This window comes from Centruroides vittatus, unplaced genomic scaffold, assembly GCF_030686945.1.
Source record: "Centruroides vittatus isolate TY-2023 unplaced genomic scaffold, ASM3068694v2 contig_3286, whole genome shotgun sequence".
In the NCBI taxonomy this organism is placed as follows: domain Eukaryota; kingdom Metazoa; phylum Arthropoda; class Arachnida; order Scorpiones; family Buthidae; genus Centruroides; species Centruroides vittatus.
Window position 1 is genome coordinate 9,369 of NW_027122111.1, and position 27,909 is coordinate 37,277.

Sequence of the window (27,909 nt, forward strand, 5' to 3'; positions counted from 1 at the left end):
GTCATGGGATCAGTCGCTGATGCAAAATTAGTATCTCTGCCTTTTTACTTTGTCACAAGTGCTAAGGACTTTGTCCTTAAATAAAATGACTCCCGAAAAGAAAATAACTAACTAAAAATAATGCCAAAAACACACAAAATAATGGTCGAACATTGACTCTCTTACAAATACTGGAGTTTTTTCTAATTAAACATATTACTTTTTCAAAGCTGTGGGTTAAATTACTTAGGCAAACATTTCTATGGGAACACCTAATTCTAATATATAGCTTTTTACTTCCAAAACTTTGTTTAGTTGTTCTGTGTGTAATATTTTTCTAAACTTTTACAGGTTAAAAGAAGTTATCACAAAGGATCTCTCACGGCAGTTAGATGATCACAAATGTCAAATTAATAATTTGAAAGATCAATTAAGAAAATTATCAGAAGAAAATAAGGTACAGTTTCTTTTAAAATATTTTGTCATTTCTTATATAAAAAATAGCTCTTAATCCTCATAAATTCTAAAATTTTACTGTAGTTTTAAAACTGAATTGTTTGATGAAAACCATTTTCATTAAATTTACTTTGATTGTTCAAATTAGAATTGAATATTTGTCTAAGAAAAGGACATACAGTCGACTTCGCATAAGTCGACACCCCAAGGGGAAGTGGAAATGTGTCGAGTTATCCGATGTGACGACTAAAGCAAAGTTGGAAAAAAAACCACAAAACTACAATTAATAAATGCAGTAGTGTGTTATACAGCGGTATGGCTTACAATACATTGTGTTCTCCATTTACAATTACTCTGTAGATGAAAAACTGAAAAATTCGTTTAGTGTTGTTTGTTTCGAGCACTTAACTGTCTCGACTTTCTTTTTCTACTATCACGAACGTCTTTAAAACATCATCTTCGCAATTAATTGGCAATTGCGAAGATGATTGTCAATTGTTGGCAAGTAACGTCTAAGGATTCTTAATGCCTCTAGCATGAGAAAATGCAAAATTGGATTCTGGTGTGACATTGATGTAGACTGCATATTTTCTTTTTTTGTTTATCTGTTATTTTATACACAAAATGTTAAGGCATTTTTATTAATATGTATGTATATATTAATAATATATTACTAAATAAATAGACTCCCCCTCCTGAAAAAAATGTTCGCACCACACGTGCAGAATGAATTCATGTTTTAGGAGGGGGTGACGACTTATCGGAGTGTGAGACAGCAAAAGCATGTCGACTTATCCAGTGGTGACGAGTTAAACGGTGTTGAGTAAACCGGAGTTTTTTAACATTAATGCCTATGTAAGTCGGCCGGGACCACGGAAACTGACTACTTAACCGATGGTGTCGACTTATGCGGACTCGACTGTATATTGAATCTGAGATACTATTTACAAAACTTTTAATTTATGTAATATTTTGACTTGCCGATTTCAGTATATAACAATAAGCAAGACTTATTAATCCACGATTCATCTCCACTTGATGTGAATTTCCTAATATGATAGGTAGATCTCGCTTTTGACTGACTTATGAAAAATTGCTAGTCACATATCATAAGCTCCTGAGCCATGTATTACTGAATAATTATTTGACAAACTTGAAATGTTATATAATCTTTCCAGATTAATTTGGATTATTTATGAGCAACCAAAATGAAGTCCATTTATTTTTAAATTGGAAGAAAACACATTACAGAAATGTTGCTTACCAAACAGAAGTGAACTAAAATTGATTTTAGAATATCTGAAAAAAGTTATACTAATAATTATCTAATTCAGTATTAATTTTGAATATAGTCATATTAAATTCTTTAGATTTTTCAAGTTTGAAAAATCTAAACTGTTCACTTATCTGAATAGTTTTAGCTATAACATTATTTCAGATTATCCAAGAACAGACTTATATTAAATTAATACTTTAAAACTTAAAATTCAAGCACAATCAAAGGTGTAGTATTTGTAGCATAAGTCCAAAGTCATTATATGGTAGGGGAGACAAAAGGATAGAAATCTGGATCAAAAATTCTTTTTATTGACTGTATACACACAACAAAGTGTTGATGTACATCAGTTTCTTCCAAATAAGTGATGTAAAAGTAAGGTTATTCTTTGCTTCTACAAATAAAGAAAATAGCTTAAGACGAACATTTTGCATCATGTTTTATCTGTTATAAAGGATACTTTCTAATGTGAAAATAAGGGATTTGCAAATCACATTTTAATGTTACAAGATAGTATTTTCAGCTTCTTTATTTCTTTCAAAATCAAACATACAGAATAGGAAAACAATTATCAAAATATCAGATTTGGTATGAATAAAGCATGTAACTTCTACTAAAAATTTATTAAAAATAATTTGAATTTCGTTGTGTTCAATTTTCACTCGGATGTGGTCCAAGGTATCATGGGATATTTAACGAATAAATTGATTTGTAGAACAAAATATACCAAACAATATAAGCTAAAAGTATTTTAAAAGCAGCTTATTATTGTGGTATGATTTCAAAAAAATGAAAGGATGTATGCCTGCAAAAAATTTCGGAGAGCTTTTTTAACAAACTGTTGAAAGGCTCCTTTTCCTAACTAGTAGAATTTAATTTTAATATTCATGTAATTTTGTTTTAGAAACTTTTAGAAGAACGGAATAAGGTACGAGAAAAAATTAATGCAGTTATAATGAATGCTGATAAAAAAGTGAAAGCATGTGAAATCAAAGCTGATGAGAGAATTAAAATGATTCAAGCAGCAGCAGAGGAAAAAGCACAGGAAATTCAAAATGAAGCTGAAAAATATAAAATTGTTCAAAAATCACTTGAAGAAGCAAATATAAAAATTGCGACATTACAGAAAAATGAAAGCGAAGTGAATAAAATAATAAATGAGAGATTAATTGAAGCAAATAATAAAGTTTATGAAGCCAGAGCAAATGCAGAAGCTAAAATAGAACAGATAATGAAAGAGGCTGCAGAACTACACAACGAAGTTCGTGAAGAGTACGAAAAATGTTTACAAGAAGAACGAGCAACTCATAAAAAAGAAATTGGAAAATTAACTTTAAACTTGAAGGAACAACAGGAAGCTTATTCAAATATAAAAGACGATTTTGTGATGTTTCTTAGTGAAATGGATGAAATGTTGGATACGACAAAAAAAGAAACAGAAAATAAAATGCTTGGAAAGCAAATAGACTTGGAGAATGAAGTGAAAGAACTTCAAAAAATTATAAATTTTCAACATAATCAAATAAATCAGCTTGCTGAGGTAAGTAGCTTTAATTTAGTTGAAATTAGAATATTAAAATTTATCAGAAGTATTGTGTATTATAATATATAACATTTAAAGTTTTGCTTTAAAAAATTTAGCATTTTATATTAATACTTAATTTCAATTTTTAAAATTAAACTTTTCAAAACCTAAATTATTCTAATCTAGATTTAAAAAAAAAAAAAACAAAAGTGAGAGAGCTTGCGTTGTGGAGATAAGATCTTGCTCTAACTCCTAAAACCTGACGTAAGATCGGTGATAGCCTGCTCACAAGGTATGCAATGGCTATTATTTAAGAAACCGAGAGATCATAAAATCTCTGGCTCGTGTCAGGGTCCTGACATCACTTAGGATAAGAAAATCACATTGTAACTTGTAGTAAAATTTGTCTTTAAATATACATTTGCATGGAGAGTTAAGTCTATTGATATTGATAGTGACCAGCATTTTAAATGAATTGACTTCAGGATTAAGTTAGATACACTAAATAAATATATATTTGAGATTATAATACAAAGTAATTAGACCATGCTATAATAGGAATTTAGTTATCTAAGCCTCACACAGGTCACACAAGAGAGTTTACAATATGGGTTTCATAACACCACTAAATATTAGTTGAGGTTTTTTTTCTATTGAAGCAATGATCTTCTTGCTTTGTTTTGCTACTTTTATTGCACAAATCAAGTGGAGGAGAACCTTTCAAAGGAGCAAAGGAAGAGAGTGAGCCCAGAAGGAATAACATCCCCTTTCTGAACCTATTTCTGAACCTAATCCAACTGTGGGTCAAAATGACACACCATGTGACAGGAACCAAGGGTGAATCATGCTGCAAGCTGCATGAACAACATGTGAGATAGCTGATTTCATCATGGGAAATGATCTTATCTTGGCAAAACAGAAGGAAGTCATATTTTCCTCTCTTACCAAATTTGAAAGTAAAGGAAAATTTATGGTTTCTTTTCGAACTAAATAATTTCTGAAATTGTTAAATAATTAAGGGAAATTCTAAATATTCCCAATCAAGAAAAGATTCTTACATTACATCTCCAGGTTCTCATAAAAGATAGCAAACTTATCAAATTATTTGGTGTAAATTTAACTGGATGATTCAAAACTTAACATATTTCACATGGAGCTAAGTGTATTCTGGTCACTTAGATCTCCTCTTATTTTGGAAATGTTTTAGTTCACGTTGATGTCATTCAAGTTTGGATTATCCGCACATATAACATCATAGAACAGAATTTTTAACCAATGAAATTGTTAATTTTAAAAAATGCTGAGTAGAAAATTATAGAGCATGTGGTAAATGCTAAATTGCTAAATTAAGTTTCCATCTAAAGTTAGCTTAGATGGAAGCTTATTCTGTAAAATATTGCACCTATTTAAGTGATTGTAAAAATCATAAGTTGTGTAAACCTTATTAAGAAGCATTTTGTGTGTTACAGGAATCCACATCCCTTAAGTAAATACAATTATTTATCATCCCTTCTTTATAAATTTCTAAGATTAATATGCGATTTCCATTTGGTTAAATATATGTCTTAGCTTCATCCCTTATGATGTCTAAAATTTGTTTATACTGCAAAAGCTGCAGAGATGTTCCATGTTTTTTCATTGGTTTTAGTTAACATTTAGTGTAGGTAGGTGTTTTTCTAATGCGTATTGGTCTACGCCTGTGTCTTTATGGCAGGTATGGAATAAATATTGGACTTTTGCCGATCAAAGGATTTCTCATATGAAATAGGCTGATTTATATTATAAGAATTCGTTTAAAAACTTTATTGAAAAATAGTTTATAGGAACTTGTTTAAATTTAATTCACTGCTACATCCACTGTTTTAGGAAGCATAGATATGAAAAAGATAACAATTTTAGATCTAACTAGATTTTGACTGATTTCATCTGAATCATGGTATTTTATATGGGGATACAATGATCATTCAACTTGAATTTTCTAACTGGAAAGAGTGCATTTTGAAAACTTTTAATGCAGGTGCCATGTATTATTCAGTATTCCGTAGAAATTTAGTTATTTTCTGCAGTTTACATAAGTTTAAAATTCATTAAATATTGGCAATGCGATCCAAAGATCAATAACTATATTATTTATTACACAATTTTGCAATTTTAAATTTTGTTGGTATTTTTCAATGTCAGAATTTGAAGCTTAATTAGCAGAAATAGATTTGAGGTTGTTTTAAAAAATTGTAGATTCTTTTCCAGAGGCTGTCTTTAATATTTTATAGGTGTCTGTAGCTGTTTTATCTAGCTGAAAAAATAAGGTGCACACGTTGTGAAAATCTCACGGTGTTAATTGCAGACATCATGTTGGACATGTTTAAAACAACTCATAGCATTATGTCTAATGTGTCATAAGACAACCTGACTTATATAAAAACCTATTGCACTTTGAAGTTATGCCTAGCATCAAATCATGAGTGTGTGTTCCATTAAAGTGAAGTTAGAATAAAACTGACAGTGAAATAATACTTAATTAGAATCTATTACCATTAAGTTGACTTTTTCTATTATAAAAGTTCACAATAATGATTTTCACACACATCTACAAAAATTACAGTTGAGCATCAATTATCTGAATACCGATCAACCAAAACATCGGTTAACCGAAAGTGTTCCAATTGACAAATTTTAATTTCCACTAGTGCTGTGGCAATAATTGGCTGTCTTGGGCCACTCGAATATTACTTTTGTTGGTGAGCGTGTTTTAGCTGGCAGCGCTGGCACGGCCACAAGAGGGTACTTAAGGACGCGCCAGTATTTGAACGAGGCTTTTTTCCCCCATCACGAGTGGTGAGCTTTGCTTGTTTTTTGGGTGTTTTTCTTGAGGACTGTGTGTCTGGGCATGTCGTGCTGAATTTGAATGTTTTTGATACTAGATTAACTTCTGAAATATAATTTTTTTGTTTTTGTATTTTTCAATATACAGTGAACTCCCAGTTATCCGGGCTAATGGTGGGGAGAAGTGGCACGAATAATCCAAAAACACGGATAATTCGAACTATAATTATTTATTTCTAAAATACAACATCATATACATTTTTAAGGCAGACAATTATTTTAACATGTTTAATGCTCATTATTAAGAGAACCTGTGAATTTGGTTTGTTTGCAGGAATCTTTTAATGATTTTTTAATATCATTTCGAATTTTTCTAAGAGCTATTATGTCATTATACTCGAATTCCCATTGGTCGATGTATTCCAACAGTGTGTCAACAGAATTCAGGGCCGTGTTGTGACTAATGCGATTGATAATTTCTTCCTCTCTACTTTCAGCTTCATTCTCTTGCTCTTCTGGTTGAATCAGATTGGAAATAATATCTGCGTCACTCATTATTTGAAAACCTCCATCATATGAATCATGTTCTAATCACTTCTTCAATATTTTCTCTATCAACATTTTCAAAGACATGTAAATTTGCACTTAGCTCACTTATTTCAGATACTGTTTCACTTGTCTGGAGCTTGATAGAATCCAAAAAATCACCTACATTTGGTAGAATTTTCCTCTACGATCAAACGAGTGTTATTGTCTTTATTTTGTTTCAAGATTGAGTTACATCATGTATCGCATCCAGTATTGTCATTTTTTCCCAAAATTTAATCAAATCATTACTTTGATTACATTTTTTTAAAATTAAATTCATGCACGAATAATCCACAAACCAGATAATCTGCACATGGATAATCGGGAGTTTACTGTATTTATTTTGTTTGTGCAAAATAAAGAAATAATGTTTAACAATACAATAGCCACGATTATTATTTTTAAGAAATTTTTGTTAGGCTTAAGATCGACGAAGCAACATGCAATGGAGAAAATTTTCAACATGGGATAGCTTAATATATTTTTTCGTACACGATCGGTTATCCGAACAAACCCAGTCCCAAATTGTTTCGGATAATCGATGTTTTACTGTAGTTTCCGTGTAGATGGAATTATTATTCACTACTGAAAATCATAGTTGGGATTGATTAGAATTATTTTTACAGCTATTTTAATCTAAGCTCATTACTTATATTGCTAATGTAATAATAATGCAGAATTTTAATGTTTACTTATATTAGCAATCTTCAGAATTGCAAAAACAGAGAGATCGAGCATCAGAAATTTTACAAAGGCTTTTTCCAGATGTATGCGTTAACTGCAATCAGGTAAGCTATTAAGTTAATTCAAACAATCTAAAATAAACAAAAATTAGCTATTTGGCTACATTCATTGTATCAAATTTCTTTTTTCCAAAAGTGCGAAAGCCCTTTACTTTGAAAGATTTTCGAGATTGCCTTTAAAATATGTATGTTATACCGGAATGTTCTAGGAACTACTACAGTTACATTTGTATGCTTTTTTTTACAGTTTGCTAAAAAGGGTGTATTGAAATGTTTCTTGGCCCGTGGTTATTTTCCCTTCGAATTTGCTTTACTGTATTTATTTGCTAACATTATCAAATTGTATATAATTCATAAATAATATGAAGTTAATTATGTATAAAAACAAAATTCAATTATTCAGAAATGAATGAACGACGGTAACAAAATATAAATTCACGAAGATGTAAAATGTTTTTTCATCTAATTGAAATGACAAATTCATTTGACTTTGGATTTTCTGTAAATAATGGCATTCTCAAACTTGTAGCAAAGTTAAGAGGCAGCAAACAGATGGTTTCTTTTTCTCCTGGGACAAGAAGCAAATCATAATTCTTTAAAAATTCAAAAATTACACATAATTGTAAAAAGAAAATAAAATGTGCAATTGGAAAGCATAATCTGTAGAAAGGAATTTAAGGTAGGATGGTTTGAAACTTTATGTATGCCCATTTTCCTGTTTTGATTAGGTAGTGTTAAACAGGAAATGAGATCTATTAGAAACAATGTGCTGCAGTTAAATTGTTGTTTTTTTGGGGTGGAAGGAACATTTAAAAAACATTTCCTAACTTTTGGTAATATACTATAACTATTTTATACAATGTAATAAGTTTCATATAAAACAATGATCTAGAAATTAGAAGTTTCTCCTTTATGATAAAAATAAACAATGTACAAAATAGTTGAATTCATCTCCTTGTTGAGAATATTGCAAACTGGAAAAATAGTTGCAAGATTTTTTGTGAATTGGTAAACAAGATATGAGTTTCACATATAATATATTTTTCCTATTTTTTTTTATTTAAAACTATTAGAATTAAACTGGGATTAATTAGAAATAATATCTAATACATAAATAAAATAATAAATAATAATGAATCTTTAATATAAAATATTAAAGATTCATTTAAAACAAGGTGCTACTTAACAATTCTTTACAAAACATTTATACATGGGAGGCGAAATGTTAAAAAATGAACTGAAATAAAGTAGCGCACTCATATTTAAATATATTTACTGTTTTGTTTTTGTAAATATTATTTTGATTTCAATAATTTTATTGAATGATTTGTTGATCCAGCATAAATACTGACAATTTTAAATGAAGCTTTTAACTTTTTTTAAAAAAATGTTTAATTTCTTGACTTTCAGTATCAGGATGAATGGTTTGTTCAATTTGAAGAAAAATCATCCAGTATCTTAAATAAGTATAAAAAAATGATAAGTGTTCAAGAAATATTTATTTCTGATTTAAAAAAGACTGGTCAAGTGAATGTTTTAGAATTGAAAGAATATAATGAAAAGCTTGAAGCTCAAATACTTCATTATAAGAAGGTTTTATCTGAAAAAGAAGACATTCTTAACAATCTACAGACAAGTGTTGAAACTGAAGAACTTACATGGGAAAATAAATTGAAAGCTAAAGATGACTTAATCAAAAAGGTAATTGTTATTGATGATGATTCAGTTTTTTTTATCTTTACTGGAATGAACTTATACTTTAGCATCTAGGTTTTTGAATATAAATTGCTATTATCTATTAGACTTAACAAATTTACTATACCAAAATATTTCCTTGATCTTTCTCACATACATATGCACATGTTTTGGTTTGTGATGCATATACTTATATTCTAATATTCTCTGTACAGTAGTACAGTGGAACCTTGCTTAACAAGCACCTCGCACAACAAGTATTTCACATAACAAGCAAAAAAAATTGCGAAAATTTGCCTCTCTTAACGAGCGATATTTTACATAACGAGTGATGAGGAGAGGGGAAGCCCCGAATTGTGGCATGCTCCATCAGTCTGTATAGCACTAGCATCTTAGTGTCTCTTGTGATCACATATTTTTTTAAACTTGTGTTCACACATATTACTTATAAACATGCTAAGTGATATGCCAAATTCTTGGATCATTAAATTTAATGACAGATTCCAAATTAACTTTTAATTCAGACATTTCTAAAAGTTAATTATTTATAATTATTAAATTTAAAATGACATGGAATCGTAACTACCTACCCCTAGTCAAATTAATTAATTTCTAATATTTAATTATAGTCTTTACATAACTCAAGAATTTGGCTTATCATTTGGAGTATTTATCAAACATTTTAGCTGTGATATTTTTTTTTTCAAATCGAATTCTTATTCCAGGATGGTTCATTTCGTGCAAGATGATGATGATGATTTACTCTCCTTAACAGTGTATATTGTCCATTTTGTTTTTGAATAAACGTTATACATAAAACATTTGAGCTTTTTTTCAGCGTGGAATGCATTATTGTATTTTACATTAATTTCTATGGGAAAAATTGTTTAGCTTAACGAGTGTTTCGCATTAGACTCTGGAACGAATTATGTTTATTAAGCGAGGTTACACTGTACTTTTATGTACTAGATATATAAGTGTGATATTGTAAAAATCCTTTTGCAATGGGAAGGGAAAATGGAAAGAACTTCCAGGAATGAAGAATGATGTCATAACGCTTAACGTACAATTTGTTGTGATGTCACCACTTGGCAGAGCCATGTGGTTTGGCCTACTGTAGGGGGACTTTATGAACACACTAGTGGTATTATATATTTCCAGTCTATATATATCAGTTGTTAAACTGTGGTTTCAAGAGTCCCTGAAAGTCTTGTGGTGTCCTCACTGCCACCCAGACACTCATTGTGGGTTGTCAAACACATGAAGGCCTTGATAATAGCATCTCAATGTCAGAGTGAAAAGTAAAAAAAAAATTTTATTTTATATATTACAAAATTTTAATGTCCTGTGGTTTTATTAAAATTTTGAAAGGCCATGTTTTTGCTCCAGCCAAAAATTTGGGATTCTAATACTATCTTATCTAGATTATCTATCAAATGATCATAATAGCACTAATAATGTAATGCATAGCCAGTGTTAATATTAGGAATAAGTATTGTGTGCACTATTGCCATTGCTTGAGTGAAGCCTTATTTTGTTTATCACAAATTTCAGTTTGTTTTTAAGTATTGCCCCTTTTTTTATTATTTATTCAGTTTGTCCAAATCTATTCTGTATTTCATTTTAGTTTTGTATCTGATTCTTTTGTTTTAGTTTTTGTATAAAGAAACTAAAGTCTAATTGTATTTGATTTGTAAACTATAACTCCAAAGCCAAAAGGTTTTGATTCATATAGTTTTATTAAAGATGATATAATTGTTGCAAGCTTCATAAATTTAATTCTATATTCCACCCAGATCAAATCTAACTTCAGGTCTGTAAATAAGTTATCTTTAAAATTTCCCAATTACTTTACCTTTTTAAAAATTTTTAGACTTTAGCTTTATTACCGTGCTTATTTGACTTTTGTTTTTCACTACTAGCTGAATTAGGGGCCGTCCATAAATTACGTAAGGTATTGTGGGGTGGGTGGGGTCAAGGATTTCTTAAGATTTTTTACTCGTGTAGGGGGTAATAGATCACGTCTTACGTAATATTTGTATTTTTGATCTCGTTGAGTGGTGGCATTTTTAATTTGGCTTCAATTTGGCAGTTTCTATTAAGAACACTTGTTGTCTCGTGTAACACGATAGAGTAATAATACTAGCAGATTCACGCTCTACACATTTTTTGTCACGGGAGAAAGGCCGTGCAGTGGTTTCTTGTTTTTTTATTAGAATAAGTGCATCACTCCAATGGGTGTATAACACTAAGAATACATAAACCAAAATACATGATAAAAAAGAAAACATAAAATTAGTATTTGGCTTTTAGTGAGAACTAGAAATTATAAATAGTCTTTTCTTTCATATTTTGTGAACATAATTGTAAAAAGCATCAAATAGTGGTTTCTGAACAAGCTTATCGAGTGTACGTGGCCCCCGAAACCAAGCATAAAGATTTCTGATTTCAGAATAAGTTTATGTTGATCATAAATTGGACAATGAGAGATCATATGGTCGACAGTGTCTAGGTTTTCTGTAGAGTAAAAGCAAGAGGCAGTTTCTGCCCGGTCATACAGTGCCAGGTAGCTTCTAATATCACCAAGCTCAGTAAGTAGTTGAGCAGTAGCAAACATTAAATCTCTAAATAGTGATGAGAATCTACATTCAACACTAGGAAAATAGTCTTGTTATTCTACCAGTTTTACTGCTCAACTACTTTTACTGACTCCACTTTTGCATAGCGTTGTCATGAATATAATTTTTAAGGCTGCTATGTGAGAGAGGGATGTGAGTGTAGTCCAAATCAGTGTCCTTTGCATCTGACTTAGCCTCGAAGTTGGCTTTTTCATTTCCTAGAATGCCAGTATGGCCAGGAACAAATATAAAAGTTATCTTATTTAAAAGATTTTTAATATGGTGCTGGATATATGTGATTTTATTACTATTGCAATTGGGATTTAATAGGTCTTTTAGGACAGACTGAGAATCACTGTAAATGTTGATAGACAGAGTTTTGTTTGGTAGTGAAGTGGCCCACTGAACAGCTTGGTAGTCAGCATCATATTCAGCATCATATTCAGCTTGATAGATGAAGGTATGTGGGAGGTATCTGTACCTTCTAACATATTTTGCCAAAAATATGTCAGTTTGGAGGAAGATACACATACTTGAGCCGACAAGTAGGGAGCTTTCGGACTCATCTGTGTAGATATTAATGTCTGCATGATTATCCATGGAGGAAGCAGATGACACCAAATAACCTTGTTTACAGGATGATGATTGGAGATAGTAGGGTAATGTGGTAGCATATGAACAGCTGTATATAGGAGTAGAGATCATTGTTGATCTTTGACGTTTGTAGTTTAGAACCTTTTCTACAATACATAGTGGCAAAGGAAGGAGCTCTGCTAGTATCAGAGAGGCTTTACTAAAAACAGTTCTGCAGCACTTTGAAATTCTGATGTCGAACTGGCTTCGAAGAGAGTAATCTACTTGCTACTGAATTTTTGCTAGTTACATGACCACAGCCAGAGGCTGCGTAAAGTAGTATTGCCCCATTATATAGAGTTATATTAGCTTTATTATTTATTCCCCAGGTGTACCTAGCACGCTTTAGCAGCATGTAGTTTATTTTCTTGGCCTTAGCCAAGATGTAATCAATATGATAACGGAATGTGGTTTCTCTCTATTCTCTTGTTTTGTATGACGTTTCTGTTTACACGTCACTAGCTAATCAATCTGGCAAAGTTTTTGTGTCTTTTGTGAAAATTAAAATTGATATAAAAATAAATATGACATTAATTAATAATAATAATAATGTTAATTTAAAAAATAAAGTTTTTAAAATAAATTGTTTATTCGAATTCATTAAATTGTCGTGGTGGGAGAGCCCAGTAATTTTACTGATCCATAGGGCAATGCAGGCTGGAGCACAAGCTCCTGGTAGGGACACCCATGCCAGTAAGGTCTATGGGGAGAAATGAAGCTAAGAGTGACCACGCCCACATTCTGTGGAGATATTCATCATGGTAATAACTAGATCAAAGTGTGATACCGGCTCGGACGTCGCCCGGGTTAACAAGGTCCGCGTTCGTGGGTTAGGCAGAGGCTCACGTTCGAAAAATAGGTCACAGTCTCCCTTGGTTACCGGTGGCGAAAGCAGCACCGGCCCAAGCATGGCTACTGCAATGCCCTCAACAGATGTGAGGAACCAACCCAGCCTTGGTGTTTCTGTGGCAATGCATCCACAGACCACAAAGGCTGGAAAACCACGCCAACGGATGAAATGGACAGTAGAAATGAACGAGTTTATCATCCGTACTTATTACACCATCACAAAACTCGAAACAAACATGACAGCATACAGACAACAACTACACCATAGATTCACACAACAGTATCCTCATCTCATTGTCACCGAACAAAGGGTTGTTGATCAAAAAAGAACAATTATACACAACAACCTTATTCCACAAACAACACTTGAACTTATCAAACAACAGGTTGCTGATCAAATACATCAACAGACAGAAACATCTAACATTAATGAAGATCATGTAACCTGTCAGGATAATCCAGAAACAAGCATTGATAATAACACACATACAACAATTACCACTAATGATACTACAGACACTTCTTCATCCATCACTGATAACATAGACATGAATTTAGTTAATACGCTCTCACTTATATTTCAGGAAACACTCACTAAATATACAGGTACAGATCCCACACAACGACCACGAATACCAAAAATCAACACGTCAAAGGAAGTAGGAAAAACACTAAATTACGTAAACACTCACTTACTACCACACTACATTCATTCAATTTCTACACTCGCAGACATTCATACATTAGTTTATGCTGGGGCAGTCACAGTAGTGACACACCATGGTCTGAAAGTACAATCACAGACAGATACACAGAAAACACAATTCTATCACAAGCCTGCCTGGCAGAGAAGAATAGAAACACAAATAAATGACATTAGACAGCAATTAGGCAGGCTGACACAATACACTAAAAACAACATAACACCCAAATTAAGGAAACAGCTCAAAAACATTTTCAAGAAAATAAAAACACACACAAAACACGAACATCACAACACATGCATTACAGAATACATTGATACACTAAAACAAAAACTTGCTGCCAAAGCACGTAGACTCAAACGATACAAAACATGTACACTACGAAAACAACAAAATAAATTATTTACAAACAATGAAAAACTCTTTTACAGACAAATTAATAACAAAGCAAACACTGATACACAGCACAGTGGCACACCAACAGAAGAAGAACTCACAACATATTGGTCTTCTCTTTGGTCCAGTGCTGTCACGCACAATGCTGATGCAGGCTGGATCGAGGAGGAGAACAGAAACTTGCACAACATACCAACTATGCCCTGTGTTGAAATAAACATACATGATTTCCAATACACTGTTAACAGAACACACAACTGGAAGACACCTGGTGTAGACAACATTCACAATTTCTGGTACAAAAAGTTTACATCACTGCACCAGGAACTAGCTAAACATCTAACACACATCATCATCAATCCACAAGACATGCCAAATTTTCTTACTCAGGGCATCACCTACATGAAACCTAAAAACAACAATACCACAGACCCCACACAATACAGACCAATTACATGTCTTCCAACACTCTACAAATTATTGACATCCTGTATTGCAAACAAAATATACAAACATGTTGAAGAACACGACATTCTTACAGAACAACAAAAAGGTTGTCGTAGAAACCACAGGGGATGCAAAGAACAGTTACTCATAGATTCAGTCATTCTACGGCAAGCACACAGACAACACAGAAACATACACATGGCATATATAGACTACAGAAAAGCATTCGACAGTGTTCCACACAGTTGGCTGCTACATATCCTACACATGTACAAAATACATCCATCACTCATTGCATTCTTTCAAAACACTATGCAGCATTGGAGAACAACACTACATCTCAGGGCCCATAACACTTCCATACAAACAAACCAAATTTTTATTAGGCGAGGAATTTTTCAAGGAGATTCCTTGAGTCCTCTCTGGTTCTGCTTAGCCCTGAACCCATTATCCAACATGTTAAACAACACGCAATATGGTTACAATATCAGACACAAAAAAACAACACAGTATACACTGTCACATCTCATGTACATGGATGACATAAAACTTTATGCATCCACACAAAAACAACTTCATCAACTCCTACAAATCACACATTCATACACCAAGGACATACAAATGGAATTTGGCCTAGATAAATGCAAAACAGTTCACATAGAAAAAGGAATCCTGAAGAAAGAAGATTTTGCACTTGGAAATGGAGACATTATTGAATCCATGGAAGAGGGCGAGTTCTACAAGTATTTAGGATTCCAACAGGCCAAACTAACAGAACATACACAAATAAAGCAAAGATTAATTAAAGAATACCAAAGTAGGTTAAATGCTATTCTCAGAACACAATTAAATGCAAAACACACAGTTAAAGCAATAAACACATATGTCATCCCAGTACTCACATATTCTTTTGGAGTTATACATTGGACTCACACTGATCTTGAGCAACTCCAAAGGAAAACAAGAACAACACTTACTAAGCATAAACAACATCATCCTAAATCTGCCACAGAAAGATTAACCCTTCCACGTAAAGATGGTGGACGTGGCCTGATTGACATAGTTAACCTTCACTACAAACAAATACAGTCACTGCGAGAGTTTTTCTACAAAAAACAAGAAACATCACAATTACATAAAGCAGTAACTCTAGCAGACTCGAATAACACACCATTAAACTTACACTCACATCATATGGACACAACACAACATATAAAAAGCATAGACACCATTAAGCAATCGTGGGCTCGAAAGGCACTCCATGGCAGGCATCCTTACGATCTGGCCCAGGATTTTGTTGACAAAACTGCGTCAAACAGCTGGTTAGCTCGGGGATGCCTCTTTGGGGAGACGGAAGGATTCATGATCGCCATACAGGATCAGGTCATAAATACTAAAAACTACAGAAAACACATACTCAAAGATGCAACACTCACAAATGACACATGCAGAAAATGTCACATCATGCCAGAAACTATACAACACATCACCTCTGGTTGCAAGCTCTTGGCACAGACAGATTATTTACACAGACATAACCAAGTAGCAAATATAATACACCAAGAGCTTGCAAAGAAACACAAATTAGTAGACATCCACGAACCATACTACAAATACATTCCACAGACAGTATTGGAAAACAACACGCACAAAATGTACTATGACAGAGCCATAATCACAGATAAAACAATTTACCACAACAGACCAGACATCACACTCATTGACAAACACAATAAAATCACATACGTTATAGACATATCCATTCCAAACACTCACAATATACAAAACGCATGCACTGAAAAAATTAGCAAGTACACAGAACTCGCCCAAGAAATAAGGCATCTGTGGAGGATGGATAGGGTGCTTATTGTACCTGTTGTTCTCTCCTCTACAGGTGTCATACCACACACACTACACAAAAGCCTGGGCACATTAGAATTGAATAGAAACACATATATCACTCTACAGAAGGCCACTATATTGAATACATGTCATATTGTGAGAAAATTCCTAAATACAGACACACACACTGATACACTTCTTTAATTTCTGTTTTGGTTACTATGCCTTGACTTTGGTCCGGCATAGTACTTAGCCACCGGTGTTAACCGAGTATATCTAACTTAACCCAACATAATAATAATAATGTTAATTTAAAAAATAAAGTTTTTAAAATAAATTGTTTATTCGAATTCATTAAATTTTTATACAGGTAGGCCTCCTACAACACGGTAGATACGTTCCTTGAAAATACCGCGTTGTGGGAAATCGCATTATAGGAGACACCAACTTAATACAGAAACTGGGATTCAGTTCTAAAAAGAGAAAAACTGCCTTTTATGGTGTAACATTTTCATCATTTTTTAAATTTATGTACATAAAAAGCTTAAATAAAATTTTAACATCATATAAAAACTAAAAAGATTATAATTTCAAGTCAAAATCAAAAAGAAATAATGTTATGCTCGAATTCAGTCCTCATCGTCACTTATTATAGTTGTTCGAGAATGTTTGACTGGCCTTATTTCAAGATCTAAGCTTGTTCCATCAAGTTCCACTGCACTTATGTGATCCATTGCAGTTTTTCTGTTATGTGAAAGATAATTTGTTTCTAAATACCCTAAACCGCATTGTAAAAGTACTGCGTTGTAAGAAAATTTCTGCATTTTTCCAACCGCGTTGGAGCGAAAACGTGTTGTAAAGGTATTGCGTTGTAGGAGGCCTACCTGTATTTTTAAATTTGTTCACATAGTCTTTTATAAATAATTGTACTGTACATATATAATTATTAATTAGTTAATTACTATTCTAGACCTAAGTTTTTAGGGTTTCATAAAAAAAAGTTTTTTTGTTAAAATCTTTCTATAAAATCATGCCAAAATATTACGTAAGATAGGGAGGGGGATCAAAGAAAATATTAGTTTCTTACACAGATGGGTGGGAGTCTAGAATGGCCGAAATTGCTTTTTTGTAATTTATGGACAGTCCCTTATATGAGATATTAAATAAATGGAGTAACTAAATTTGGGTTTGACTTAACTGATCATTAGGTTGGAGATTTTAAAATGCATAAATAGGTAATTTTCAAGAAAATCTAAAATTACACAAATACTAATATGATTAGGAAAACGTATCTAAAATAATAATAATTTTGCTTTCGTTCCTGCCTTGGAACATCTTTAGCTTTAAAATATTCAAAAATCAAACAAGAGTTAAATTACACAAGATGACACTTTTTCAAAATTTCATGCAATCTTATGTAATTTAAATTGTTTGGTTTTTTTCATATATATAATCAAACAACTTGTATATATTTTTGATTTTTTTATATAAGTATATATATATATATATATATATAAAGCTGAAAATGTTTCAGTTTTAAGGCAGAAATGTAAACTTCTGTGATAAAATTTAGCTACCTGAAATAAGCATGTTTTTTATTTGTGACTCTGTGGTACCAAGAATTTGTTTGCAAATCTAAGGTCTCTAATAAAATCTCTCTCCTTTTTTATTAAAGTTTGTAATTTAGTCCCTTTTTTCCATTCCAGTTTCATATCCCTAAGTCCCTATTTTGTAAATGAATTTGTTGAAACCCCTGTAAACTAAAACCTTTGCATCTCTTGTTATCCTTATAATGCAAAGTTAAGAAATATGGGAGTTTATACATTTTGTTTAAAATTTGTTTTTAATGAAGTAATCACGAATACTTTTTCAACACAAAAGTTCTAACTCAAGTTTCTCTGGTACTTTAGCTTAATGTGGAATTTGATCATCCTATTTTATTTAACAGTAACACTTTATTTTATAATCACATTCTTAATTTTTTTAATGCAGTAGCCTCTCGCTATATTGCGGATTCAGATATATTGCACACTTTGCTTTTGTCTCCCAAATTTTAAAAGCACTCCAGCCAATAAATTTTAAATTACCAATTGTCATTGAATTTCTTTTTGCAACGAAATACAATATTTAATTCTTACCATTGTCCTTGAAACTATGACTGCAGGTGAAAAGAATAAATTTGTCAAGATCTAAATAAGCAAAACAGGTGGACAGATCAATTATCATTTGTTTTCTTTTGATATTAAAAGTTGTTTATTTATTGGTTTTAAGTACTGACTCTTCATTTACAAGTTTCTGTGAATTTGAAATTTCACACGTTTCCTGAATTGACACAAATACAGCCAATTCAGTAACTTCACATAAAGGTGTGAAATTTCAAATTCACTGTGTAATGTGTAAGGAAAAGATTTACAGTAACCCCCATATAACACCGGAGTTATGTTTTAAAAGATTGCCGTGTTATACAAAACAAAGAACTAGTACGAAAAGGGGAGTTAGGTTCCAAAAATTAAAAAAACACGCTATTATATTTTCATAATTAAGATAAGAAAATTTTAATAAAGATATTTAAGTGATACATATTAATATAAATTAAACAAAGTTTTCTTTGTCATCACTAAGCACTATTAACCGAGGGTGTTTTCTTTTTGGCAAGATCCTTATCCTCTGAGCATTTTTTGCATTATCTTCAGATCCATGCTGTACCTTTTGCAAAAAATATGTTATTTTAGATTGCTTTTCTTTTAGTAAAAGATCTTTATAAACTTTCTTGTATGGTGCTAAGTACTTATGAAGAATAAAGCAAGTATGGAAAAAGGGAAAAACATCCGACAACACAAAATCAGAAGCGTCGATCTGGCAACATGAAACAAGTTTCAAGAAGGACCACGCGTATCGACAGAAGGCGGATAAAGAAAATTTACATACTTCAGTACTAATAGTTCACGACAATTATTATTTTCATGAACTAATAGTACTTAAGTATGTGAAAATTTATTACGTTTATGTTGTACAAGGGTTTCACCCAATTCTCGAACCATGTTAGAGTGAATCCGTGCTATAGAAGTGCTGTGTTATACGGAGGTTACCTGTATATATTTCTGAATGGAAAGTTTTAAAATTTTTATACTGTAGTAGCTTTACTTTGCTGTTTAGATAAGTTTTACTCTGTAGTTTATAAGTTTAAATATAGAACATATAATAGAACATCAATTTTTATAATTTTGAATTACTGTGTTAAAAATTTTTATTGAAAAATATAAATTACACAAATTTTTAATAAGCAATTTTGTTATAAAATATAGTACAGGTAACCCCTGTATAACATGGCACTTCTATAGCACGGATTCACTCTAACACAGTTGGAGAATTGGGAACATCCTCCGTATAACACGGTGCTTTTAAAGCACGGGTTTACCCTAACACAGTTCAGGAATCAGGTAAAACCCTTGTACAACACGAAATGTAATAAAAACTGTTACCAGTTTATGATACTCATGCTGAGATCATCATATAGGATGAATAATCCTCTGGTAAAATATTTACTTAAATAATAAGTATTTTACCCATGAAAAAATCTACTACATGAAGCTGAAAAACCAGATTTTATTACTATATGCCAAAAATGGCCACTAGGGGTGCCCCTAGCTGCTATTTAAATTAACAAAATAAATTAATTTATATTTTTACGCTCTAATAATCGGTATATTATTATTTTTATTTGTAATTTTGTATGCCCCAATGCCATCAGGCCTTTCGACTTGTGAATAATAAATCTGATTCAAAGAAGGATTTAACAGCATGTTTTTTTTTTAATATTTTGAACCAAACCCCCCCTTTTTGCACTAGTTCTTTGTTTTGTATAACACTGCAATTTTTTGGAACATAACTCCCGTGTTATACGGGGGTTACCTGTACAGTACTTCATAATAAAATTGCAACTGATATTTTGTTTTTATATCGATAGTATTTGTCTTTAAATGTCATTATTAAAGAAACAGTAATGCTAAATGGACACTTGTAGTATCAATGTTTACGTAAACATCAATTAATATGATGTAACCACAAATAAAATTAGGTATTGAAAAACAGCTTCTTTTATACCACACTTGATGAAAGAATAGAGATTTCCTAGCATGTGTAGTCTGTTCAGTAAAAGCCTAGAAATTTTAGTACTTAGTTATATTGTGCTTTTCTTTTTCTTTTGTTTCTGGATAAACATGATATAATGAGGGGCTACTGTAATTTAATTTTCTGTTTGCCTATATCTAAACCATTTTACTATCTAGTATGTATAGTAGTGGCATGCAGTGAGATTGGAAAGTAGGCATGCAGAAAAAATTTTTGATTATTAAATAATAATAAACAGGAAGAAAAAATAGCAAGATGGTGGCATAGGTGCACTATGCCTAAGCATAGTTGCAAACTCGCTTGCTTGTTTGTGAGGCTTTTTCACGTGCGCAAGCACGGGTCACCAAAATCAAATGAAAATATTCAGACTTGCACCTCACACCAAGCTGTAGTGTCCATGTGGTGTTGCCAACTGCAAGGACTACAGAGCAAGAGCAATCTTACAAACTGTGTTACTGAATTCAATAACACTGTTTTAAAGTTGTTGCCTTCTAGCAATCCTAGTGTCTGATTAGTAGCTTTGATAAAAAAATGGAAAAATAAGAATATTTTATGTAATTCAAATAGTTGAATTGGTACAAATTAATATTTAATTAAAATTGAAGTAGTGCATATTTACTGTTTGTATTTTTAATGAATGGCTATTTAGCTGTTTGCAGCAAAATTATCTAAATTCAAGTAACTATATAAATTTTATAATGCAAACGGTTTTTAAAGTTTTGTTTATATTTTAAACAGTGCTAGATTTTTTACAATTTTTATTTAAATTACACATTTTAGTACACAATTTTACACTGCCTGTGACATGTTTCCTTCGCTTATGGCTGGCAGAAATGAGCTTTGCCTACCTCTCATCCTATCTCCCGAATAGATAGCATTGAGAGGAATGCATGTATCTGCTTTACAGGAGATGAAGGCAGTGCCTAGTCCCATTTTCTTCATAGGATCCATGAAAATCTAAATTTTTAACCATCTACCAGATTTGGGATACTAAATGCATGCATATTAGTGGAGAAATTGGGGTAAATTGCATTTCTATAAAAACATAATAAAAGCATTTGTAATGCACCTTCCAAAATACTAATAAAAGTACCTTGAATACTCTGATGGCTTGCTTTTAGTGTATAATATAGTGTATCTCTTGCATGCACATTGTTAAATTTATCTTGTAAAGTGTATAGATAATTGCCAAAGTTTATTGAAGATTTTAATACTTGTCGGAAAGTAGAGATGTACGAAACAATGTTTTTATATTTATAGATAATTTCTGAAAAGGAAGAAATGAGTAGAAAAAATTTTGAAGAGAAATACAAAAATAAAAAGGTGAGTAATGTATTTTGCAAGAAATGCATTAAATTTTAAAAGAAACTTGTGTTTTATTAGAAAAGTGCCTCTTTAATAAATGCTTTCTGCTGTGTGCAATGTATTCAAAATTACTGATAAATTATAACATGAACATGTGAGAAGCCATGGGTAAAAAGGTATTGTCTTTCTACTGCTTATTTGGCAATGAGTCAGTAAGACTGGCTCACTTTGTCAATGGATGGCTTAAAAAGATATTTATTGAATACAGGAGATGGAAATCACGAGATTCTGTCTCCTGTCAGGACCTGACACCGGTTAGGATAGGAATAACGCATCTTAACTCATGATATTAATATTTATAGTTCTAAGAAGGAAAGCCTTTAAATTCTTTGAGTGGGAAGACCGTAGATTTGTCGATAGGTTTCCATTTAGATTAATAGACATCAAGGCTAATTTAACAAACAAGCAATGAAATTTGATAAAAATAAAGTACAAAAGATTAGAATAAACTTAATAAACAGCTCCTAAATTCTCTAATATTTGCAAGAAAGAGAGTGTACATAAAAAGTTACATAATACCTCTGAGTATATTAATTAAACTCACTCCAATGAGGATTCGTATGAGACAGAAGTCGGGAGACCAGGCACAAAATTAAAAATATTTACGGAATGACTGCTGATTAATTTATGCAGAGTCTGGTGCATAAATCACTTAACTCTTTTACGATCATTTGACAATATATTGTCATGAAATACATTTTTAAATCAATCACTTGACGATTTATCGACATTTAAAAAAGTACAATTTTTATGTAAATTCCATTCCTAGATGGCACTATATTATGGCGTGTTATTCTATATGCTGTGTTTCATGTATTCACTACCAGACAGCATTTTATTTTCGAGTGTATATATAATTTCCAAGCGGGAAATTTCTGTGTGTCACGAAGACTGTTTTAGTTTGTTCTGAGTGCATCTTTGGATTACAAAGTTATTTTTTGTCTGTTTTTCGAATTATATTATTCGATCTTTGCCTGTGAGTAATTAATTTTTACTAACTTCACTTGGCAGAAAAATATAACTATTTTTTTTTAACTATTTTTTTAGTTGTGAAGCTAATTTTTTTATTTTTATATAATTAGTGATCGTATGCAAAATTATATATATATATCACACAGTAGAGCGTCGTTTATCCTAATCAATTGGGGACTGGGGTTGTTCGGATAACCAATTATGCATGAAAAAAATATATCAACCTATCCAATGATGAAATTGTTTTCCATTGCATGTTGCTTCGGGTTGAATTTTCGTCAATTTTAAGCCTAACGAAAATTTTATAATAATAATCGAGGCTATTAATCATTAAAAATTATTTCTTTATTTTGTACAAACAAAATAAATATATTGAAAAATATAAAAACAAAAATTATACTTTAGAAGTTAATCTAGTATCAAAAACGTTCGGTTCAGCACGACACGGTCCGACTGGTAAGCTTTCGGATAAACGACACTCTACTGTATATGTATATATGTAAAATTTTTCAACTGTCTATAATAAATAATAAATTTTTAAATAAAATGTATCAGTTTACCTTGGAAACACCATGACACAGAAATCCTAGACTTTTTTTATATAAAGTAATATAGTTTGTGATCAAATAAGGCAATATGCATAAATTTTATATCAAAATGTACAGAACAAAATTGTCGTTCATGCAGGCTTACTTACAAAGATCAATTGTATAATCGAAAAATTTCGTTTGTAATCAAATTGTTGAAAATTATAGCATACAAACTGTCATTTCTGATATATAAAGTTTTTATGCTAGCAAAAACAAACTACACTCTTGTAAACTACAATAAGTATTGTATATACATGAATTTTTTCGTATGTCTGCGATAAACGCTAGATTTTTCATAAATTTTTAAAATAATAAAAGTGAAATGATCTTGAGTGACTAAAATTGGCAGTGACTGTTTTGGAACAGTACAGTGAAAGCCTAATGAGTTTAAAAGGGTTAAATACAGAAAATATTCTCCAATCGGGAGCTCTTACTGTGATTGTTTGACAATGAATCGATTTAGCTCGGTATTTAGTCATTGGAAACAATAGGAACTTTTTAAGAAAGTAAATGGTTGGGAAACTGTGTTTCCTTTATCCTCTTTCAGTTTCCTTTAAAAAGTAGAAAATTGTTGAATTTAATAACAAATATTACATCAAAATTTAAATTATAAGATTCATTTAATTAGATTCTCACAAACCAGAAATATGAATAAAGTTGGATTTGGTGGGGGTTTTGTTTTAATGGTATAATTTAATATGTAAATAAATTTTCTGGAGATAAAATGCATATATCGGCTGTTTCTATAATATTTCTCGATTTTGCAAATAATTTTGAGACTTGAACATTGTGATGACAAATAAAATATTTTGAATAAAATCTTATTAAATCTTAACCAAATTAATTTAAAATCAATATTAGCATAACTTGGTAATTCGGGTTATTGATGTTTGTCCCTGCATGTCTATATATAACAATGTTTGTGTGTGTAATATTGTTTTAAACTTGTTTTGGAAACTTTTTACAGAATTACAAAGAAAATGTAGTTTTCACTTAACTGTGTACACTGCAAAATTTTAGAGACAACTTGTATATTTACTATCACCTCATTTTCAAAAATTCTATAATCGAATTTTCATAATTAGTGTAATAGTTTCATGTATTATATGGAATTAACTGAATTATTCTTATCAAATTGTATTTTCAGATGGAACGTGATTTAATATACTTAAGGAACCAGATAGATTCTGAAAAGGATAAAATGGTTTTTATGGAGTTCATTCATAAAATGGTAATAGTAATTCAAATTAACTTTTAAATTTTTAAATGATTCATTTGCTTATATAGTAATTGTATGTATCATTTATAATTTAATTAAATAATCAAACATTACCAAACTATAGGTGATCCTCAACTTTGATAAACGTAAATGACAACTCACTTTTGTATGAAACTTTAGGTCTCTAAATTACTTCATATGCCAAATTCAGACTTTCATAAATTTTCAGTCTACAAAAAAAATATTCAGACTATTATACAGTGGTACTTTTTTCGTTTTTGTGGTATGAAAATCATTTTTGAAAATTTCTTTTAATATAGTGAGATTCTACTTCGATTTTTCCTCCTGACACCAAGTAAGTTAAGACTACTACGAGTTTTGAGCATTTCTGAATGGCAATAACGTGGTCTTGTATGCGAGACTAGGGATAAGAGGATGGCGTAGGAAAGGATGAGATTCAGTTGGTACAACACTTTCTCCGAAAAATGCGAATACTCTGTGTAGAGAAATTACAAATTTTTGGTACTTCATAAATTGGAACTAGAATTCCTGCCGAGGATTTTTTTAGAATGTAGCAGTTTGGGAGAGAAGCAACAAGTAATGATGACAAGGAATCTGAGGCCACAGAAGAGCACTAATTTAAAAGGGACACAAACACTAAACTGAACAGTTGAAAGAACGAGCAACGACTGCCTGGAATCGGCCATCCCTCGTCATATTCAAGGCAGCAAGTACTTTAGAGTTGATTAAAAGTCGTGGGAAAGGTGTCTCTACAAACCCTGAGAAAGCATAAGTTGACACACACTCAAGTCAGAAAGTTGACATATAATAACTTCTGATGAGGTTATCCTTGTTGTTTTCCTTTAACTTGTTTGATTCTCACACTAGAATAAAACACATTATTGTTTGACTTTGAACATTTAACTTTTGGATACAGTGCATTTCCTAAAGCATGTGTACTGTACGAAGGGTATTGCTTGTATTAAACTTTTAATGTAAATTTTGTAATAGTTTGTCCTAGGTGTAATACTTAGGACAAGCTGTACTGTCTCATACTTCTTATTAGTCAGTTTATTGTCTGCTAAATTTCTTATTGAAATATTTTTATGCTAGAATATGCAGTGTGTGGTGTTACATGTTTTCCTCTAAATTTTTATTGCTTTATTTCATGAAACTAGACATCTTAACATTCTTACACAATTTGTGTAGCCAAGTGTAATATTATTGAGATTTTGTATATTGAAATATTTTTATGGTAAACTATATTTTGTACTGTGTAGATAATTTATAATTTTGACTATTAAAAAAAAGCAAATAGCAAAATTATTTGGAAAAAAGTAAAAAATTGTTGTGCATAACTTATCACACAGGAACACTATTTGATAAATAAAATAGAGACTTTTAAAAAAAAATCACCGTACAAAATAATGTTTTTTACCTGGCAGTTTTGTGCTTTGTTTCCAAAGAACAGGAAACAGTCAAGTATTAAAGCCAAATTATTATTTCATTTTAATACTTTATTTGCTTTTATTTTGTTAAAATACAAAAATTATGATCATTTTGGTCATGTTTGTTAGATGTATGCAAAGTTGAACAAACTCCACCACTTGAATTTGATTAGTTGGTGTACTAGTACTTGTATGTCTTAGTTCCTCGGCCTAATAATCAGAAATATTTTTTGAATTATTAGTTTTTTGTTATTTGAGAATATTACTACTACTGACAATGAAATGCTGAAAGATTTAATAATTGCAATTATTAAATCTTTCAGCATTTACAAAAACTTAAAAACAAACTTTGCACAAAGTTTAATTGTACAGCAAGTTTTGGGTGATTTTTAATATTCCTTGCATAAGTCAATTTTTGGTTTAAAAAAATTCTCTTTCTGATGTATGCAAGGTTTATTTTGAAATTATGTCCGTTTCATGTTTAAGTTTACAATGTCTAAATCTACCATCAATAGTGGTCATACAAAAATTTGTGTGACTGTAGTGGCAGGAAAATTATTCTATTGAGACCAAGTATTGGATAGAATTTTTTTTTCTAAAATATTTTTTGTTTTAGTACATAATCATTTTTTATTTATTTATTATTAGCTATGAAAACCTAATAATCAAAAAATTGTCATGGATATTAGTTAAAATGTCATCAAGACTAAAGATTTTTGTAAAAGTTGTCAAAACATGAAACAACAATTTTATTGGTCTTATTTATCTCTTCAATTTCGTAAAGCACTTCCCAAATTGCTAAAGACATAAACTGAGTTCATAAAAATTGTATATAATGGGATCTTTCTGATGATAAAAGAAAAATTAAGTTTGTCTGTGTATATTAAAAGCTCAATTTATTTAATAGGTACTGAAAGAAATGAGATCTGAATTGGAAAATGAAAAGAAAATTAACAATGAATTGGCATGTGAAATAAGAAATCTTAATTTTATTGTTGATGCATATCAAGATGCTATAAAGGTTGAACAAGACGTTGCCAAAGAACTTCAAGCCAAATTACGCATGAATAAAGTAAGTGTCTATTTTAAATTGAAATAATGATTTGATTTTATCTGAAAAATACATTAGTTAACTAGATTTCCTATATTTTTTAATGTCTATTGAAACTGATTGTTTATTAAAAACTATTTAAAGATTACACTTAAGTTTTCGCTTACTAAATAAATGGAAAACTGAATAATTATCAAAGCTAGTTGTTTTGCCTGTGCAAATTATTTGTGTGTGTGTATACATATGTATATACAACAAAATAGTGAATAGTAAAAAAATTATTTAGGAAATTGTGATGGGAACAGGAAATTATTCTGACCAAATTTTTGGTAACTGGTTACTCATAAATAGTTTTTGCAGTTCTCCTCAATTTCTTAGTTTATTTTTGTTTTTGATGGAATGAGGCAAAGCAACACTGAGTGATCTGCCAAGGGAGTGCCTCCCAGGAGGACTTTCTAGGGAACTGGCTCCTATTTAAATGTTACACATGAAGGAAACATGAAAGTTCGTGTAGTCTTCCTTTTGGTCAGAGACAAACCCACCGTCAGTGCTCAGTGGT

The 27,909-nt window shown here is 31.1% G+C and overlaps 1 protein-coding gene across 1 annotated transcript; it reads left to right on the forward strand.

The window, feature by feature from the left end:
• Positions 1-339: 339 nt before the first annotated feature.
• LOC136973717 (kinectin-like) lies at positions 340-27,371 on the forward strand (the record flags this gene model as incomplete). The annotated part of the gene is made up of 7 exons (XM_067268457.1): positions 340-436; positions 2,616-3,251; positions 7,349-7,435; positions 8,801-9,091; positions 21,966-22,028; positions 24,780-24,863; positions 27,207-27,371. Coding segments are annotated over exons 2-7 (1,275 nt in total), but the record flags the coding sequence as incomplete, so codon positions are not given.
• Positions 27,372-27,909: the final 538 nt, after the last annotated feature.